The sequence below is a fragment of the Meleagris gallopavo genome, chromosome 9 (assembly GCF_905368555.1).
Source record: "Meleagris gallopavo chromosome 9, MGAL_WU_HG_1.1, whole genome shotgun sequence".
Taxonomy (NCBI): domain Eukaryota; kingdom Metazoa; phylum Chordata; class Aves; order Galliformes; family Phasianidae; genus Meleagris; species Meleagris gallopavo.
Window position 1 is genome coordinate 11,753,005 of NC_139412.1, and position 17,483 is coordinate 11,770,487.

Sequence of the window (17,483 nt, forward strand, 5' to 3'; positions counted from 1 at the left end):
TCCAGCTAGCCTGTGTTCAGCCTTGTGACTATGAACTTTGGCTGCATCATACCTAATGATATAAACAAAGAAATACAGTTTAAAGCTTGTTTGTCTTAAGGGCTGCTGTTTGTTGGGCTTTATTTCTGGATAACATCCCAAACTGATCCCTTAAGATAGTGATAGGGGCACATGGGCTCCTTGATTCAGAAATTCATGCACATGCCTACGATCACAACTTTGCACCAAAGTTTTTATTATAAATATGGTCAAAATACAGATTTGATTTGATCCTCAGGATGAATGGCGCTCAGTAGGGAAATGACCTTAAAATGAAAGTCTGCATTGATTCTCCCTCTTCTGAAGGTATACATGTTAAACCATGTACCCGCTGCACGGTTGAGGTCAGTTTTGCAAAGCACATGGCAGCTCTATGTGCTGTTGGTCTTCGTGGGCAGCATCAGGCCCTGACTGCTTTGGAGTGTAACACAATGAGTAAAGCATTTAGGCTGATGTGTTTGTGATATGACAGGAATGTTGCACAAAGAGCTGTGAACGTCAAAGCCTTCTCTGCTTTATCCATGTGTATATATTCGTGGTATTACAGTTGAGCTTTTTCCTTTTTAAGGAACTGGCCTTTCAATCTGACTGATGGCACCAGGATTACAGACCCCAGTCTAGCCCAAACAGGACATTTTCTTGTTTTTCTGAGAAGCAGCAGCAGGTTTTGCACCATGCAGAGAAGCGGGTCAGAGTCCTCCAAAGCATGCAATGCACCATCTGTGCTGGGTACTGAGGAACACAGTGGGCTCTCACATTGCTCTGGGTGCAGGGGGAACAACTGGCGCTTTCAAGTGTGTTTCTAAGCACTGTCTGCTGAGGGCTGTGCAACAGCTCACCAGTGAGGAAAGAGCTGCTAACCTCTAATATAGTCTCCCCCAAACTGCAGGTACCAGCAGTATTTGCCTAGATCTCTTACCTTTGTTATGGAAAAGTGATACATGGTATTTCTTAGATGCTCTTAACATTCACAACCTTTTCTTTCCAGCTCTCAAGGCAAAACGCATCCTGGTGAAGATGCGCAGTTTCTTGTTTCAGAACTACAGCAGTTTGTTGCCTCTGGTGGATCTGACAGGATCTCTGTGGTCAGCACTTCCCGTAGGCTGGGCCTTGCAGCAGCAATAGCTCAGAAATGTTCTCCTGGTCCAAGAGCCCTGAGGGCCCATTTCCATTTGCTCCCTGCTGTGCTTGTGCTGTCAGTGCAGCAGCCAAAGCCCAGCTATGTGCAGGCATGGTGTTTGAGGGACATCACTGAGCACTTTTCCCTTCTTTCAGGGCTGCGCACAACAGCAACAGGAAAAATATGTGCAAGAATACAGTGTGTTTTTCCAAATTTTCATTATGGTGATACATATAAAAGCTAACCCCTTGCAGAAATGATTGCCTCGTAAAGAAAACATTACAGCCTGAAGCAGCTCTCTGGACTGTAGCTGTCACCAGCAGCTACCTCAGCTGCTCCTGCCCACCAGCCAGGAAGAGCTGGTAACAGATTTAATGCAGAGATGCGGGCTGCATGTATACAGGTGTTCATACTCGTGCCCTTTGTTGCCTTGTTGCTATAACAGCAGATTGCAGTGTCTGGCTTTTATACCCATTGCAGAGATGGAAGGGACAAGATGTACATTTTTACTAGTGGCTTTTTTGTTGCTTATGCTTTGTTTTTTTTTTTTTGTTTGTTTTTTCTTTAATAAGAATAAACCATGGGATGAATTTTTTTTTTTTTTTATAAATAACATTAATTAAGGCTCCAAGAGGCTCCGCCATGTCCTGTTCAGCAGGCCTGATCCTGCTTCCAGCCAGGGAAACAGCAGAGGGACAAGTTCAGCCAAGCGTGAACTAAGGGAGAGGACTACTGTTCTCTTCTTATCATCTGGAGAAGCAGTAAGACAACACATTGGCATATTTGCTTCTGGTTTTTAAATCTCACTGTGGAGATTTTCCCCAGTGAATACTCTCTGTATGGGCGTATGCTAATGCAGGCCTTTGCAGGTCCATGGGAAACAAAGCAGGTGAGCTTGTATCCACAGCACAGTTTGTGCTGGATGGTGATGCCAAACAATTAACAGCACTGACCTACGCCAACAGGGCCTGCGCTCCTCACACGCATATCATCCATAGAAGCTTCCAAACCAGTGCAGCCTTCCCTCCAACTGTATAACTGAGTTAAACAACAACAACAAAAAACCCTCATTCATGACTGTTTTCTCAGCTGGTACAAACTGAACAGTGATGGTGACTTACCACAGATGTCTCACAGATGTTAACAGAAGGCAGTATTTCCAAGAGCTCAGGAGCTGGATTGGTCCAGACGAGAAATGCTTAGAAATTGCCTAGCTCAGCCACTTAAGACTACCCCTTTCACTTAAAGGCATCAGTTTTTAAATGCAGGTTTTATAGAGGCTGGGTTGATGTTGTAACAAATTCGCTGCAAAACACTGCAGAATTCTGCAGAGAGCTTCAGGTTTGAACAAATTTACCAAAGCACAGGTCGCTGCTGTCATCTCAGGAAATCCTTTGTCACTGGCTATTTCTTTATTCCGGGAGAGAGCCGTCCTTTCTGGATGAACGGGCTGAGCAGACCCTTGCTGAGCTGCAGTGCCCTGGTCAGTTACTATCAGCTCAATGCTGGCAGGCCTGGGCATTTGATAGCTTTCCCACCATCAGTCACTCCTATACAGTTTTTTTGTTTTGGTTTGTTTTGTTTTTTTTGAGTCAAGGATATTTTCACACATCTTAAAGTAGAATTGTTTTCCAAGTATTTGTGCTGTCATGCTAACTCTTGTTTTCTGTTTGCAAGCTGGACAAATGCAAAAGGGTGCTCAATATTAGTCCCCAGCACCCAGACCAATGCTTTTGCTGCGTCAAAAAGATGAGCAGCCTCATGGAGCAGCCTCAGTTCTTAGTTGGGATGAATAGCTGGGATGAAGGCATGCACTTTTACACAGCCTTACTGCCAAGGACCAGACAGGCTAATTACCTTAACAGTGCAATTGCAAACACTGCTGTCACTTGCTGCCACTTGCTACCTTTCCCCACCTAACACAGATCATTTGTATTTTGCAGTTTATGTTTCAGTTTGGCTGGAGCCAAGGGCTGTTGTGGCAGTGCCCATGGTCAGTCAGCAGCAGAGAGCCCCTGAGCTCCCTGGGGATGCCCAAGAGACACAAAAGCCTTTGGCAACCACCAAGGGTGCTACTCCAAGGGCAGAAGCTCTGGTGGGTGCGTGCTGACCAGGGTGCGGGTTGGGGGGGGGAGGGGGTGTCACTCTCCTATTTGATGGAGGGAAGCAGCCCCTACCTTAACAGAGCCCTTAACAACAAGCTGTTTTTCTGAGGGAAGATGTGACCAATGCACTGATTTCCTCAAAGTTTCACTCCCCCACAGATACAGGGCGGCAAGAGAGGAGCCCCTGGCCAGCCCTGCTGCTGCGATGGTTTCATGCTATACAAAAGAAGTCCAGAATGTTGGGACCAGGAAAAGAAAATAGGAGCAAATACAATCATTACTCGTAGCTGGTGGTGAGAGCCGAGATGTGAGATACAGTCTCTTCCAGCTGGGCTCCCAGGATGGTTTGTGCCTGTTCTCTAAGGACCTCAAGGGCACAGGCACAGGCTCCCTGCAAAGCCACCCAGTCTCGCTGAATTGCTGCTTGGAGGCTTCGCTGTTCACCAGTGGTGGTAAAGGTGACTGCAAACGTGACAGTAAGGGACTGTAGCACACCAGGTATGTATCCCACCTGCACCACCCACCCCGGCCTGGATCAAGGCTGTGGTGCTCACAGCCTGCACATCAGGTGTGGCCAGGATCGCCACAGGGGAGGGCCAGAGGAAATGGATGGAGGAAACCAAGGGTTTTTTTTGTTTGTTTTTGTTTTTGTTTTTTAATATCTGCAAAGAAGGGGCTGAGTAACAGCACGCGGCTGCAGGCAGTGCTGGCTGTGCGTGCTGCCAGCCGGCTGGGGAGGCGAGCCTGCAGCCAAATCGCTCAAGGATGTGTCATGCTGTTGTTATCCATGTTGCTAGCGCAGTCACACTGGCTTTATTCTTACTGTCTGGATGTACCATTAAACAAGTTTGATTTTGTTGCCTGATTGCAGATGAATGGTTTCAGCCTCACACATAATTTAGTGCTAATCAGGGGCTCCACTCACGGACAAAGAGAAGCAAGATGTTTGTTGTGTGCAAATGGTTGAGCGAGTGGCAGCAATGCTTACCTGGCTGGCAAGGGAAACATATTACAGTGTTGTTAGAGCTCGTTGCCTTTTTTTCCATCCACTTCTTGCACCTTGAGCACACCAACCCCTCTGATTTACCACCACGTGGTGAACTGGACTGCGTGAGCTTTGGTAGCAGGGACTGCATTCATGTCATCTCCTGTAGGGTGAAAAAGAAAGCAGGACACGTATTCAAGAGGCAGCACTCACCAAAGCCTGTGGTCACCATTCAGGTGATCCCCAAAGAAATCCAATTTCAGCCAGGTGGGAAGCAGGACTAACGGAGATGTTTTAGTTAGGGAATAACATGTCCTGAAAAGCCAGGCAGCCCCAGCAGGGAACAACATGGCAGCTGCTCAGTGCTGGTTTTTGCCCTGACTCTGTAATTCTGTTGGCCTTTTTGGAGAAGTCAGTAACACACAGACACGTAGACAGTTAGAGCCCATATTTATCTTGCACCAAACACAAAAAGCTTTTGCTGGAAGAGAGAGGCCAATACAAACTGCTGTAGAAATGCCAGTTTGAAGTCCACTCCACTGGGTAGTAATTTCTCTGCTATTCCCAGGCTGGGAGCAGAAAAATTCAGAGTGGAAAACAGAAAAAGGGCATTGCCTTCAACAACAGTCATTATTTATATCTGCACAAAACAAGCATGGGCTGTTGGTAACAGCAGGATCTGTTACTTGGATCTGCTAACTACTGCAGTCATGCCAGGTGTGCAAAGAGTCTGAAGACAAGAGAAATACTGCAATGGGCTATCTTCATGCCAATGGAAACAGATGGTTGAAATAAATAACCATGTCTCTACACTGTTTCTACCCAAACATCATGGCAGAGAACCTCCAAGCGAAACTAAGCACAAAAAGCAGCCAGCAGAGCTGATCTCAGGTGCTGTCCTGATTTGGTCCAGCAGAACACTGAAAGTGAAGAAGGCAGACTGCAGGCTGAGCGGACTGTAAAAAGACTTCAGCAAATGAAGGTGGCATTAATGACATGCTTAAAATATACATTTTTAAAATTGTTCTTCATGATTTACAGCTCCTATCAACTCAAAGCTGCTCTTTTAGTGTTTTTATTTAGCTCTTGGAGACAGAGTTCAGCACTGACACTGGTGAATGAATGACCATAAGACTGCGATGGGTGGGGGGGGTATCAGAGGACACACTTGCACACGTGTCAGTGGGAGCAGTTTCAGCCCAATTTTAAAGGAAAGGCTTACAAAACAAACAAAGCTGGTACTGATCAAAGGGAATCCTGTGCAGAGAGCAGTGTCTGCCATTGCAATTGCAGATGCCCAGTGACCCGCACAGGCAGAACTCTTTCCTTATGCCTATTTTGCTTTTGCTGTCTATCACCCTGTTGGATGCTCCTTAGGACCACACTGAATAGCCCTTCTGAATATTTGTGACACCACCATCCCTCTCTGAAAGAGCCATCAGCATTTCCAGCCCACTGGGCCCAGAGAGCCTGGCACAAAGCTGGCCCCAAGCAGCACCCAAGGCACCCAGCACTGCCACACACCTCAACAACAGTGCCTGAGGGAACAGCACAGAGTAGAGTTGGGGGTGTTAGGAAAAGATTCCCCACCAGAGGATGATGGGCAGCAGGCATAGCACCAACACTGGCCAGTCAGCCCCTCTTGCTCCCACCCATCCGAGCAGCTTCAGATTTACAAACCATTTTTTTTCCCTTTCTTCCTCCCCTTCCTCTCTCTTGCTTTCCTTTCCTCTTTTTGTGTTTAACTCATTACCTTCTCATTTCCAAGCCACACACTGCTAGTAAAGCTTTTTCACAAGGGGAGACTGAAGCCTGACTCATGTTTTTCACTGGCTCTGACCTGCACTGAGAGCTGTGAACCTTTGATCAGCCAGGTGATTCACAAGCTCCTCCAATCCCTACTCATTTTGTTTTTTTCTATGTTGCAATTTGCAGAAGAATTTTCGCCTTTCTCATTATTTGCCAGCCCAGCAACATTACAAAAAAATAAAGCTCAGTGTGTGCATTCATTTGTGATAAGGACACTGCTGTAACACGAGTGACTGCCCATTAGTTCTGCAATGTTGTAATGGTTAAAACAAAGCCACAAGTGAGTCATTTTGATAGCAGCATTCCCTCCAGTGACATTAATTCTAGTTATTCAAGTAGCAGTGCCTAGAAGCCCACCACCAGGAACGTGTTGTGCCTGGGCACTGTGCAGATCCCCACCTGCACACCATTCACTTTAATAATGAGAAACATCTGCACACTACAGTGTGCAGAGTGTCCTGATGCCCCCTAGCACAGGAGGGCCATTGGTCTCATTACTCCATCTCTTATTTCCCTATATGGCCCACATCCCATCCCTCAGACCCCTCCCCAGACCCCTGCCTACATCATAAAATCAATAAGGTTGGAAAAGACCTCTGAGATCATCAAGTCCAATCATCCACCTACCATTAACACTGCCCACTAACCATGTCCCTAAGTGCCACATCTCCACAGTTCTTGAACTCCTCCAGGAACAATGACTCTACCACCCCCCCATGCCACTGCCTCACCACTCCTACAGAGACATTTTTCCTAATATCCAGCCTGAATCTCCCCGGTGCAACTTGAGGCCATTCCCTCTCATCCTGTCACTGACATCCAAGCTGTCAAGACTGGACCTGAAGTGTGGATTACGCAGATGTGGATGGTTTGGATACTATGAATTGATTCAGATGCAATTGAGAGTGCAGTAAATGGTATAACTAGAATTCTGTTAAATTCAGAATGAGTCTGAGGGAGCTCAGATGATAGATAGATAGGACACCTCCAATACATACAGCGAGCAATGGCCAAAGCAGGAGCACAGCAGCTCTCACTTAATTTTGGCTGGTTTTACCAATTTATCTTTGCATTGTGTCAACTCTTCCTTTGTGCTCTCATTTTCTGGTTCTCACGCAGGAGCACAGCTCCACAGCACCCGGATGGGCAGAGCCAGACTTGCTCCAGAGCCTCCCTGAATCGCATCCTCATGATGGAGAAAGCAGGGCAAGAACGGTCCTCAGCTCTTGGCTTTCACTCTGAGGTCCTTGCCAGTTCCATCCCTGCTAGCTCTCTCGTCTCATCCAGTACTACTCATAGAATCATGTGACATGGAAGGGAACCCTAAAGGCCATCAGTCCAACTCCTCTGCAATGAGCAGGGACACCTCCAGCTCCATCAGGTGCTCAGAGCCCCATGAAGTCTGACCTTGAGTGTCACCAGGGATGGGGCACCACCATCTCTCTGGGCAACCTGTGCCAGTGCCTCACCACCCTGATTGTAAAAACACTTCTCCCTTACATCCAATCTAAATCTCCTCTCTTAATTTGAAACCATTTCCCCTTGTCCCATCACAGCAGACCCTGCTATAAAAGTCAGTCCCCTTCTTTCTTACAGCCCCCCTTCAAGTACTGACAGGCCACCCCCAGGTCTCCTGGAGAGCTGCGTGTAGAGCAATTACTTGTGAAGACTGAAGCAAAAAAGTTGTCGAGTATCTCATGATTCTCCTTGCCTGTTCTTACTAGTCTGCCTATATCACTTCAGGGATGCACCCTCCTGGACTTTCCTCTTCCTGTCCTTCATTTCCAGCTGGACCACAGTGCCCCTCTGTATTCAGTTCTTAAGTTGTGCACCTCCTTCCAAATCTGAGACAAACTGCCATACACATCTGCAAAGCTCTGTCCTTAAAATTCTCTCTTGCTCTCAAGCCTCTCTGCACTCGTCCTCCTGCACATTTTCTGCCCATCTCTCACTGTAGCCATTTTCATCAAGAGGTTCCAGGTAGGCACAGATGCGTTATGAGTGCTGTAAATTAGAGGTGAGACCTTCTATTGCCAATCATGGGACGAGGCACCATTTCCAGGAGCAATGAGTGCACCAGTCCCAGTGGTACGGAGGCACTGACTCACATGGCATTTTGCAAAAGACACGTGTAAGCTCCTGAGCATAAGAATAAAAGCTGAGCCCTGGTGCTCTGTGTGACCAGCACCGGGCAGTCAGTTAGGAGCTTGGATAATGGGAATGACAGCAGTGGGGATAAGAAAACCAACAAAATAACAAAGAGAAAGTTATTACAGAAATGAGATAGCGAGTGGGATGTCACTCGGGGCAACCATTTAATGGAAGGAAAGAGCCTGGGCAAACAAACCTTGCATGAGCTGCTGAGGGCCAGCCAGGAACAAGCCCCAGGCCCCAGCCTGTCTCCCCTCATTCCCCGGCTGCAGCAATGGGTTCAGCATCCTTCTTCCCCACATTTCTCCTATGCAATAAATGGGGAGAAATCCCCATTAGGGAAAGTTAACTGCTAGCAGTAGTGCAGAGCCAGCCCTGGGGAGCCATGCTGGAAGAAAGCACTGTGTGTAACAACACCGCGTGCCTCACTGGTGCCTGAACGCACTGCACTGCCCTTGGGAAAGGTCCTGGAGGTGTATTCTCACCAGGCAGAGCTCTGCTGAAGTTGAACCGAACTAAGCCTGGCAGCGGCAACAAAGCAAAGGCCTAATCCCACACACCCTGGCTCTCCCCTGAATTAGTCAAGCAAACAGCAAGGCATGATCTCTGCAGTTTTACACACATTATAACCTCTTTTCAGTTGTTCGACTCTTCTGCACAAACTGCCTCAGTACTAAGTCTCCTCTCTGGTCTTGTTGCAGATTTCTCTTTTCTCAGTAGCCTTGCTCAGCAAACTCCTCTCAAGAGCAAGCCTCTACCAGCCTGTGTTAGCCACACTGAGATATGGAGGAACAGATACAGCATCACCTCGTCACTGACTCTGAAAGAGTGAGGAGTGAGCAGGGAATAATCACACAGGCTTGTGCAGGTGAATAGCTGGGGCAGGGCTGTGCTTTGTGTGCCATATGCCCACATCTCAGTACTTTTGTCAGAACTGTGCACCTGCTGCTGCTATCCTTGTTTCACTGGATTCAGCTGGGACTTTCCTGTTGGCTTTCAGCCTTTTTTTTGGGAAACAAAACTCTAGTCCAGGCACCACATGTATTCTTGGACAGCTTTACTACTTGTTGAAAGAAAACTACCCTGCATGAAATGCTCCAGAAAGAATATGGTTGCTTAGGCAGCAGCACAGCTGCCTGAGAAGGCTGGTATCTCAAATGTGCTTTATTGAGCTAAAAATAAGTTTATTAAATGGAAACAAAGTCTACATCCAATATAGACATGAGGAAGATAATGGCAAAGTAATGAACCGAGAGCAGAAGAGAGCCCATTTCCCAGACTGTATGCTGGAAACACAGAAGGGATGAAATTCTGCTGCTGAGAAACACTGGGTTTTCAGAAACTGAGAGCACTATAAATAACATTCTTAGGAAACCCTAGAGTACAGCACAGTTCACATTAACAACCCAATTAAAAGAAATTGCTGCATCATACAAGCCTTTTTTATGACTGTACTAAATTCTTACACCGTGAGTCCCAGTGCATGGGGCTGTTCCTCCAGCCTGCACTGCAGCAAAGCCATCTTGCACCACTCTGCAAGGCATGTCTAAAATTAGTCACATTGACTGGGTAAGGTTACACAATCTAGCCACAAATTCAAGGATCCAGTGGATGATGCTTAACTGTCCAAAATTCTTCTGCTCCCACTCAAAAATAAAGCTGATTTGGAGACTAGAACTTGGCAGAAGAACAAGTGAAACACCAAAATAGGCTGCATCCCTCAGTACAGCAAGTACTAGCTAAGTGATTTAATTAGCTTGCGTTAATGAAAAGCAAGTTTTCAGTAGTCTCTCCTCCAGACCCTTGTATTGCCAAAGGTAACACATTTCAGAAGTCTGAACTCTTCCTAAACACCAAATATTTGGAGGCTTTGCAGCAATAGTAACGACTGGTAAGTAGTGCACAGCCCCACCTGCCTACCTCAGTGCAGGTTGTTCTCCAGCACCATTCAGAGTCAGAAGGGACTACTGAAGATTACAGAGTCCAAGCCCATTGCTGGAGCAGGTTCCCTAAAGCATCTCACACAGCAAGGCATCCAGATGGGTCTCGAGTATCTCCACAGGAGACTCCACCACTTCCCTGGGCAGCCTGTTACAGCACTCCATCACCCTCACAGTAAAGAAGTTTTCTCATGTTTGTATGTTTGTGTAAATATTAAGGTAAATTTGGGACACAAATTAATATTTCTGTTGATAAAAAAAACTCTAAGCCAACTCTCTCTCCTCTATAGATTTCATTTAGATAGTGGAAACACTCATTGGCTGTCAGTGCTGTGCCTACTCATCCAGCCTCATTTCCATCAGAAGGGAGAACATATCACTTCCCACGTAGTAACTTTTTTTTTTTTTAATTCAAGCCTTAATTTAAGCCTCCACTTAAAAATAAAAGGAGAGAATAAATGGTTTTCTTTCATATTGAAAAATGCCCCCTCCCCCACCCCCCAAGCATCATTCTACTTTCCCATGTTTGGTTTTCAATTTTAGAGAGAAAGGAGGAGGAAAAGAAGGGTTCTTCTCTCCCTAGAGTGACAGCATCTTTGGTTTACGATGTCCAGGCAACAATGCCAAGAAAAGAGTGCCAAACCATTACAATGGGTTAACCATGCCTGTTTGCTTCACTGCTTCCCAACTATACACCCTGTGTTCAAAAAAACACCTTTCTCAAGAGACACATTCATGCCAGAAGTGCACCCATATTGTAGCCAGAGCTCCTTGAAATCAATACAGAGAATAAATACTGTTGGAAGGATTTTTGAAAGGAGACAGTTTGTATGACAACTCCACTTGATTTCTAAGCCCCAGTTCTCCCCCTAGCATTCATCTATGACAACAGATAGGTTATTTTGACAACAAAAATAAATTCTCCAAGTTTGTCTGCTCTGTTATTCTGTTGTGATTGCTCCTTAGGTGTTTGTCATTAATAGGAAGAAAGATTGCCTTTTTCTTCTTCACAGAGCACTGGAAGTGCACAAACATTGTATTTTTGATTCATACCAATTCCAGCAGAACAGGAAAATATTTGATTTTTGCTTTCAGGCAACTTACGCTATATCAATATTTTCATTTATTTGTGCAGCCTTATCTTCCGTATTTATGTTTTGTACTTGCATTTCATAGTGAGCAAAGAGAGACAGCTCTAAGTGGCTGCACACAAGTTTTGTGAAATCAATTAATATGTCAATGAATTACAGGCTTCCCATTTCACAGCTCTTCTTGTTAATGACAAATAGTTGAGCTGGAGAATGAGGAGATTCGTGTTGTTATTGCTGTAAGGTTTGCTAATGGTTTTTATGCTGTTATCCCAGGAAACGATCATTAAGCAGCAGTGAGGAGGACAAAGGGCACGTTCACCTGGTGCAGGAGACACTTGGAGAAACCCAGGGAGAGGGGGGCTCCAGATGGAACCAATATACCAAAGCCTTTCTGGGAAAAGGAGGAGCTGAGGAACAGCAGGGGAAGGAAGCACTGGCTTAGGAGAAGAAGCAGGAGAGCTGCCCAGCATCCTCCTGATGTATCAGTGTCAAATCGTTGAATTCTACACTAAGTCAGAGGTGAGAAGGGAGTGAGCAAAGCACAGCAAGGAATGAGGAATTCCTGCTCCAAATCCAGCTCATTTGCCTACTCAGTTTTCTAATGACAAGGCTGCCAAATATTCAGTGAATCATAATTCCCTTCACTTCCCACTTGACTCTACAGCTTCCCCCATGCATTTTACTGCTAGAGGTGAGTGGTGCTGCCAGGAAAGCAGATGGCAACAGAAGGAAGCTGCCATGCTTGATTCTTAGACATTTGGGGTTCAAGGGCTTTTGTTTTTTTGACTCTTGATATTTCAGACATAAAATCAATACATAACATTTTGATGCTGGAGGGCAGCACTGTTGTTGACCTCCACAACAAGCACACAACACTCACAGCAGTAACAGGATACCTTCGCCCATCACAGAGCTGGGGATCAGAGTACACCCAGGCATGGAGGCACAGCAACTCCCTTCTCCATCCAGGCTTCCCCTTACTCCCCTATCATCTCAGCTCTATGCTCAGAGCCAGGAGCTGCTGCGGGAAAGAGAAAGAGCAGAGATGGGGAAGAGGGTGTTGAGAGTGGTACTCAGCAGTGCTTCATTTCTTCATCTCTGATTAAGACACTTCTAATTTCTGTTATGGTTCTTTTAAGATGTTTGGAAGCTGGGGAGAAAGCTAATTCCAATTGCTACTTCCTAGAAAATTGATTCAGAAGAACTGTCACTGCGTGACATACCAGGTTTCAGTCTAAATAACAAGAAAATAAAAAAAAATAAAAATAAAAAAAAATCAGCAAATGCCCTTACATTATTGCAGCAAGTACATGCCTGTTCTGAAAATACTTCCTAAAGCAAGAGCACAGGAAATGAGAGGGAAAAGAGCTAGGATTTGACCTGCAGGTTCTCAACTCCTACTAGCCATGTACAATCCTATGTTATTCTTAGGATCTTAGGCTGCAAAGTGGAATTTCTAAAGTTCACATACCAAGAATATTGCCAAAAAGAACTCCAGAATTTCATGTCAAAAATAAAGAATGAAAAGGTCACAATTTTCAATATCTCCTTATTTTGTGATACAAAAGATCACTGGGAACCAGCAGGAAGCTTCCCTGCCTGCACTACAACCACTGCCACTTGCAGTTTTACCATAAGCAGAGTGCCAAAGCACCCACGCACCCAGCAGCTAAGGGGAGATGTGGGCTGGAGGTGTCTCTGCTCCTTGTGTGACAGTCCTGCCTGGGGAGGGAAGGCTCCCCCAGCTATTTTGATCATGGCACAAATGGAGGGGACAGGTTGTACTTTCTAAGGAAGTGCAGCTCAGCACTCAGAGGAAGGGTGGGAGCCTGCCTTACAAAGCACGGAGCCGCCCCTGAGCTGGGTAAACAAGGGGAAGGAGCAAGCCACGATCCCTTATTTTAGCAGAGAGATAGAATTAACCTTTCTTACCACTCATCAGATTGACCTTTCCAGGCAAGCTCACCTGCCTGCTCACTGTGTCTTACAAGAGCTTGGTACTCAGAGGCTCAGCACTGGCCTGCCTTGCGAAATATTACAGAAAATAAAAACAAAATGGTGGACAGTCCTTTCATGGATTAGACACAGTGGATCCAGCACCACAGCAGCCCGGCAGCAGCCAGGCAGCAGGAAAGGGGCTCCCAGCAAGGCTGGGGTTGTAGCTGTTGCTATTTACACAAAGAATTTTAACAACACCAGGATGATTGCCACATACATACATGGGAGTATAAATATATAAAACCAGGATTAAGGAGAAGAGAAGGAGCTTGGGTGAGACCTCATGCTCCTTCGGCAGGGAGGGCCCAATACACGTACAGGAAATCCCTCCATTACTTGCTTTCAGATCTAGTTTAACGCTATGCTCACCAGCCCATCACTGCCCAGAGGAGCACCAGGATAGAAAGGCCTTTGCAGACACGGATGTGGCAATAGCTGCTTCGGCAGAGCACACAGGCAGGAGTGCACCAGCAGCCCCACATTCAGCTGGGTCCCCTTGGAAAGGAAATCTCTCATTGTTTATATTCATAATGATTTAGTTGTGCTTCAAAAGAGCCAAAATCCAAGATAGGAATGTTCTGCTGGAAAGAGCCAGATGTGAACACAAGGCATCCACAGTGCATTAGATAGAAGCAACCAAGGGTGGTACATGTGGTTTCCTGGGAACAGGTTGCAAGGACACTTACGAGGATTTTTGCTTTTATTCTCTGCATCACATATGATTTGTATCCTACAGGTATGGAAGTACGTTGTGCTAGATGCTAGCTGTGCTTCCATAGAGGTGGTAAGAGGGTGAGGGCAGACCACCAAGCCACTTGTGTGCATACAAAGATCCCTGCTCCACCTGTACAAAAGATGCTTCTCAAAAAAAAGCACAGGAAAGGCAGCAAGGCTTCTTCTGAAAGTAAGACCAAGAAACCACCAATAGAAGAAATTCAAAAAACATCCTAAACATCTCAAAATAAAACAAGTTTTGGTCTTGCCTTTGTACAGATTTAATTCCTCTTTGCAGCCCACGGACCAACAGCCCAACTTCCCCATTCTCTGGGCTTTCACTACAGATACTTCCAATCTTAGTGGTGAATTTGGCTTTTAATTTAGCCCCTAGAAATGGCTGCATCTGCCTTCACTATCCAGATTTCATAAGCTCTTTTTCCATAGTTTCCTCCCAGCTACATGGACGATGCTACTTTCATTGTCAAGACTCTTAATAAAACAACATCGCTTCAAGGCTGCGCTGTGGTGTACCCATCTGAGCTTTTATTATCTCACAGTCTCTTGAGGCTCATTAAGGTCTGAATTAGCTGACCATTGACAGCCCTAATTAGTACTTCAGCTCCCTGGGAAGCAGCCAGGGCTTTTTTTAACCACTGCTCCTCACCTGTGGCATCAGCTCCCTTCTGTGATTTGGAGCATGCAATCAGCAACAGCTTTGAAACTAACTGAGATAGGCACGCATCCCCTTACTGTTTTACACAGCTTTTAAATACTAGCAGCAGAGGCTAACCCTGGAAAGCACACAGTGAGGATGCTTTGCAGGACATCATGGAAATGCAACTTGGTTTTGGTTTGTTAGACCGTTCTGCTAAAGAACCAGGGAGGCTGGTAGGTACAAACACCCAGCATAGTGCATTAAGATGGACAGGGGAAAAATAGAGTTCATGACTCAAGGGTATAGACATGCAGCTTTCAGTCCTAGCAGGTCTGGTGGAAAGTCTTTGGTCTGTCACTTCTTGTAGGCTTGGCGAGAAAAGCAACTCCACTGCTACTGGGGTGAGGCTGATCTGCACTGAGACACAGCTCAATGAGAAGATGTGTTTGATCACTTTAACAGTTGAGCTCAGAAATATTAAAGAAAAAAGGAAGAACTTCTACATTGAATATGGGAAAAGATTGGTGTTCTCTACAAGGCAACCTCAAGTACAGCTCCAGTTGCATCAGGGCTTGTATGTGCACACATAAAACAAGAACTTTCTTAGAAGGTGATGATTTAAGGGAAGGGAAAAGATATCTCATCCTTGGAAAGCATTGAGTTCTTGCTCTCAGCAATTTAAGGGAGAGCCTTTTAAGAACACTGCTGTGGACTTAAGCCTCTCTGAAAGAACATGACTAAGCAGCTCTAGAGAAGTGTCCTGTACCACCTACCAAAGCTTAAAACTCTGAGCCTAGAAAGAAAAATGGGGGCAATAACTCAGCAATTCAGTGTGCTTTAGGATCCCCAAATAGCTGCTTCTGCACCAAGATTCCTGAAGTATCAACATTTTTAAACTGGAATTTCCAGGCAAGCATGAAAACTCTGATCTCTGCAGTACATAGGATAGCTGGGAAGACAGGAGTCCAACAAACAAGATGACAATGTATATTTGTGTTGTCAGTGTTTGTTGTTGCTCCAAGGCTCCCACAGTTCTGCAGAAATCCATTTAGTGCAGCTTGAACAAAGTGAGCAGGCTGGCAATGCCATGACCTCTAGAAGCAGCAGTAGCCATGCACGCTCTCTACATGTGCTCAGGAGATAGCCTGGTCACTGAAAATAGCTACCATAGCAACAGCAGAGTTTTGACCAAAATCACAATGCTTAACTCAGGAGTTGAGCTGCATCCCTTGTGCTAGCCTGAAGGCAGATAGGCGTCTCATTAGGAGCCAAGAAAGGGGAACCACAGGATCAAACAGTGACACTAACTGTAGGGCCATTGATTTGCATAGCCGGTACCATTCACACTGCCCACAGCATCTACAGATCCTGCAAGCTGCTGACAGGGCTGTCAGGTATGCTTCCCACCAGAGCTCATCAAAAGGTAACCAAGAACAGGCCCAGGATGCGCTGATTAATATGGATACAAATGTCTTCAGCATCACTGACATCACTACTGCAGGCAGTGATATCATGGCATACTTGGCTGCCATCCGATAGCACAGATCAGCTTCATCTGCAAAATTAGTCCAGATGAAATTATGTGCTCAGGTGCATCCCTCTGCACTGAGCCCTCAATGACTGTCAACAAGACATAGCTCCTCTACTCAAACATCTTCCCATTCCACACATCCTCTAGAGTGCTGTAATCAGAAGCGATCCAGTTTCTTAACTGCACAGGAACATAGCTGAGAGCTCATGACTATCACTGCTATGGAAAAGCATCTCTGAGCATTATGCCTGCATGGGCAGACTGTTGGGAAAGCAGAACAGATTCCACATGCCCTCCACAAATTTGAGAGAAGCCCTGCTGCAAATCCTATTTCAGGAGAAATGAGGCTGCCCCAAGCTCTCCTCCCAGCCCCAATCTCCTTGTCGTAGCTTTGTCACACCAGGATGACAGTGCAGCAAACTTTCAGGAAGCATGGCACAACTCTGGTGCTATTTACCAATCAAAGACTATGTTCAGCTCTGCAGGATTCTGAAAGTGCTCCAAGTCACAGAAGTTTTTCTTCTATATGAGAAACAAGCGTGAGAGCTTTCTATAGCAGCACTGAGAAATGTTGGGAGATTATCTGGGTCCAGAATACGGCTTTCCTTGGCTCTAACATCACTGTGAAGAAAGCCATACAAAGCAAATGCAGACTTCCTCCTGTCAATACAGCCCAGACAGCAGGTATATTAACATGACCTCTAAAGATCTGTCTTAAAAACAGAACATATATTAATAGCCTTGTCATGAAGCTTGGTGTTCTGTATAGGACACATCTAAGGAATCCTGGACCACCCAAACAGAAAACAAGATCATTTTGCCATGTATCTTCTGGCACCTGTCCTGACTGCCTGGTCATCAGTGCGAACTTTGAGTTCACAAACTGAAGGTGGGAATTAACAGAATCTCTTCTAGTAATTAATTCTGAGACAGAACTGCTTGTTACTGCAGGACTTCAGAGGGTCAGGCCCCGTCTATGACCATAACCACCACTGCATTAGCAGAGGTCAGAAGAGATTTCAGATGCAGCTTCTGAACACGTACAGAGTCACAGACTCACATTATGCATACAGCTCTGATTATCAGCTAAGTCTAGGCCTCCTGCAATCAGGCCAGCTTATGGCTTTAGGCTTCCCACTGGAAGTTAAGTTAAAAATAGCTGGCCTTTGTTTTATTGAAAGCCTGGACACTGGTAACCTTTTGCATCTGCTGAGCATCTCCTGCAACATGCCCCTTAACATTTACAAGATAGCTGAAATCTAGAGGGCAGAGTGAGCAACGCAGAGTTGAGGCTGTTTCAGTTGGCATGTACTTCTCTTGAGAATCTGCCCTGCTGTGGAGC

The 17,483-nt window shown here is 45.8% G+C and overlaps 1 protein-coding gene across 2 annotated transcripts in view; it reads right to left on the bottom strand.

The window, feature by feature from the left end:
- Positions 1-17,483, bottom strand: part of LOC116216936 (uncharacterized) — a 245,225-nt gene that overhangs the window by 2,030 nt on the left and 225,712 nt on the right. For both annotated transcript variants that reach the window (XM_085230395.1, XM_085230394.1), the window contains exon 5: positions 4,253-4,412. In XM_085230395.1, the coding sequence (XP_085086521.1) occupies positions 4,348-4,412 (65 nt within the window). In that variant the 3' untranslated portion in view covers positions 4,253-4,347. The remainder of the gene's footprint in view (positions 1-4,252; positions 4,413-17,483) is intronic.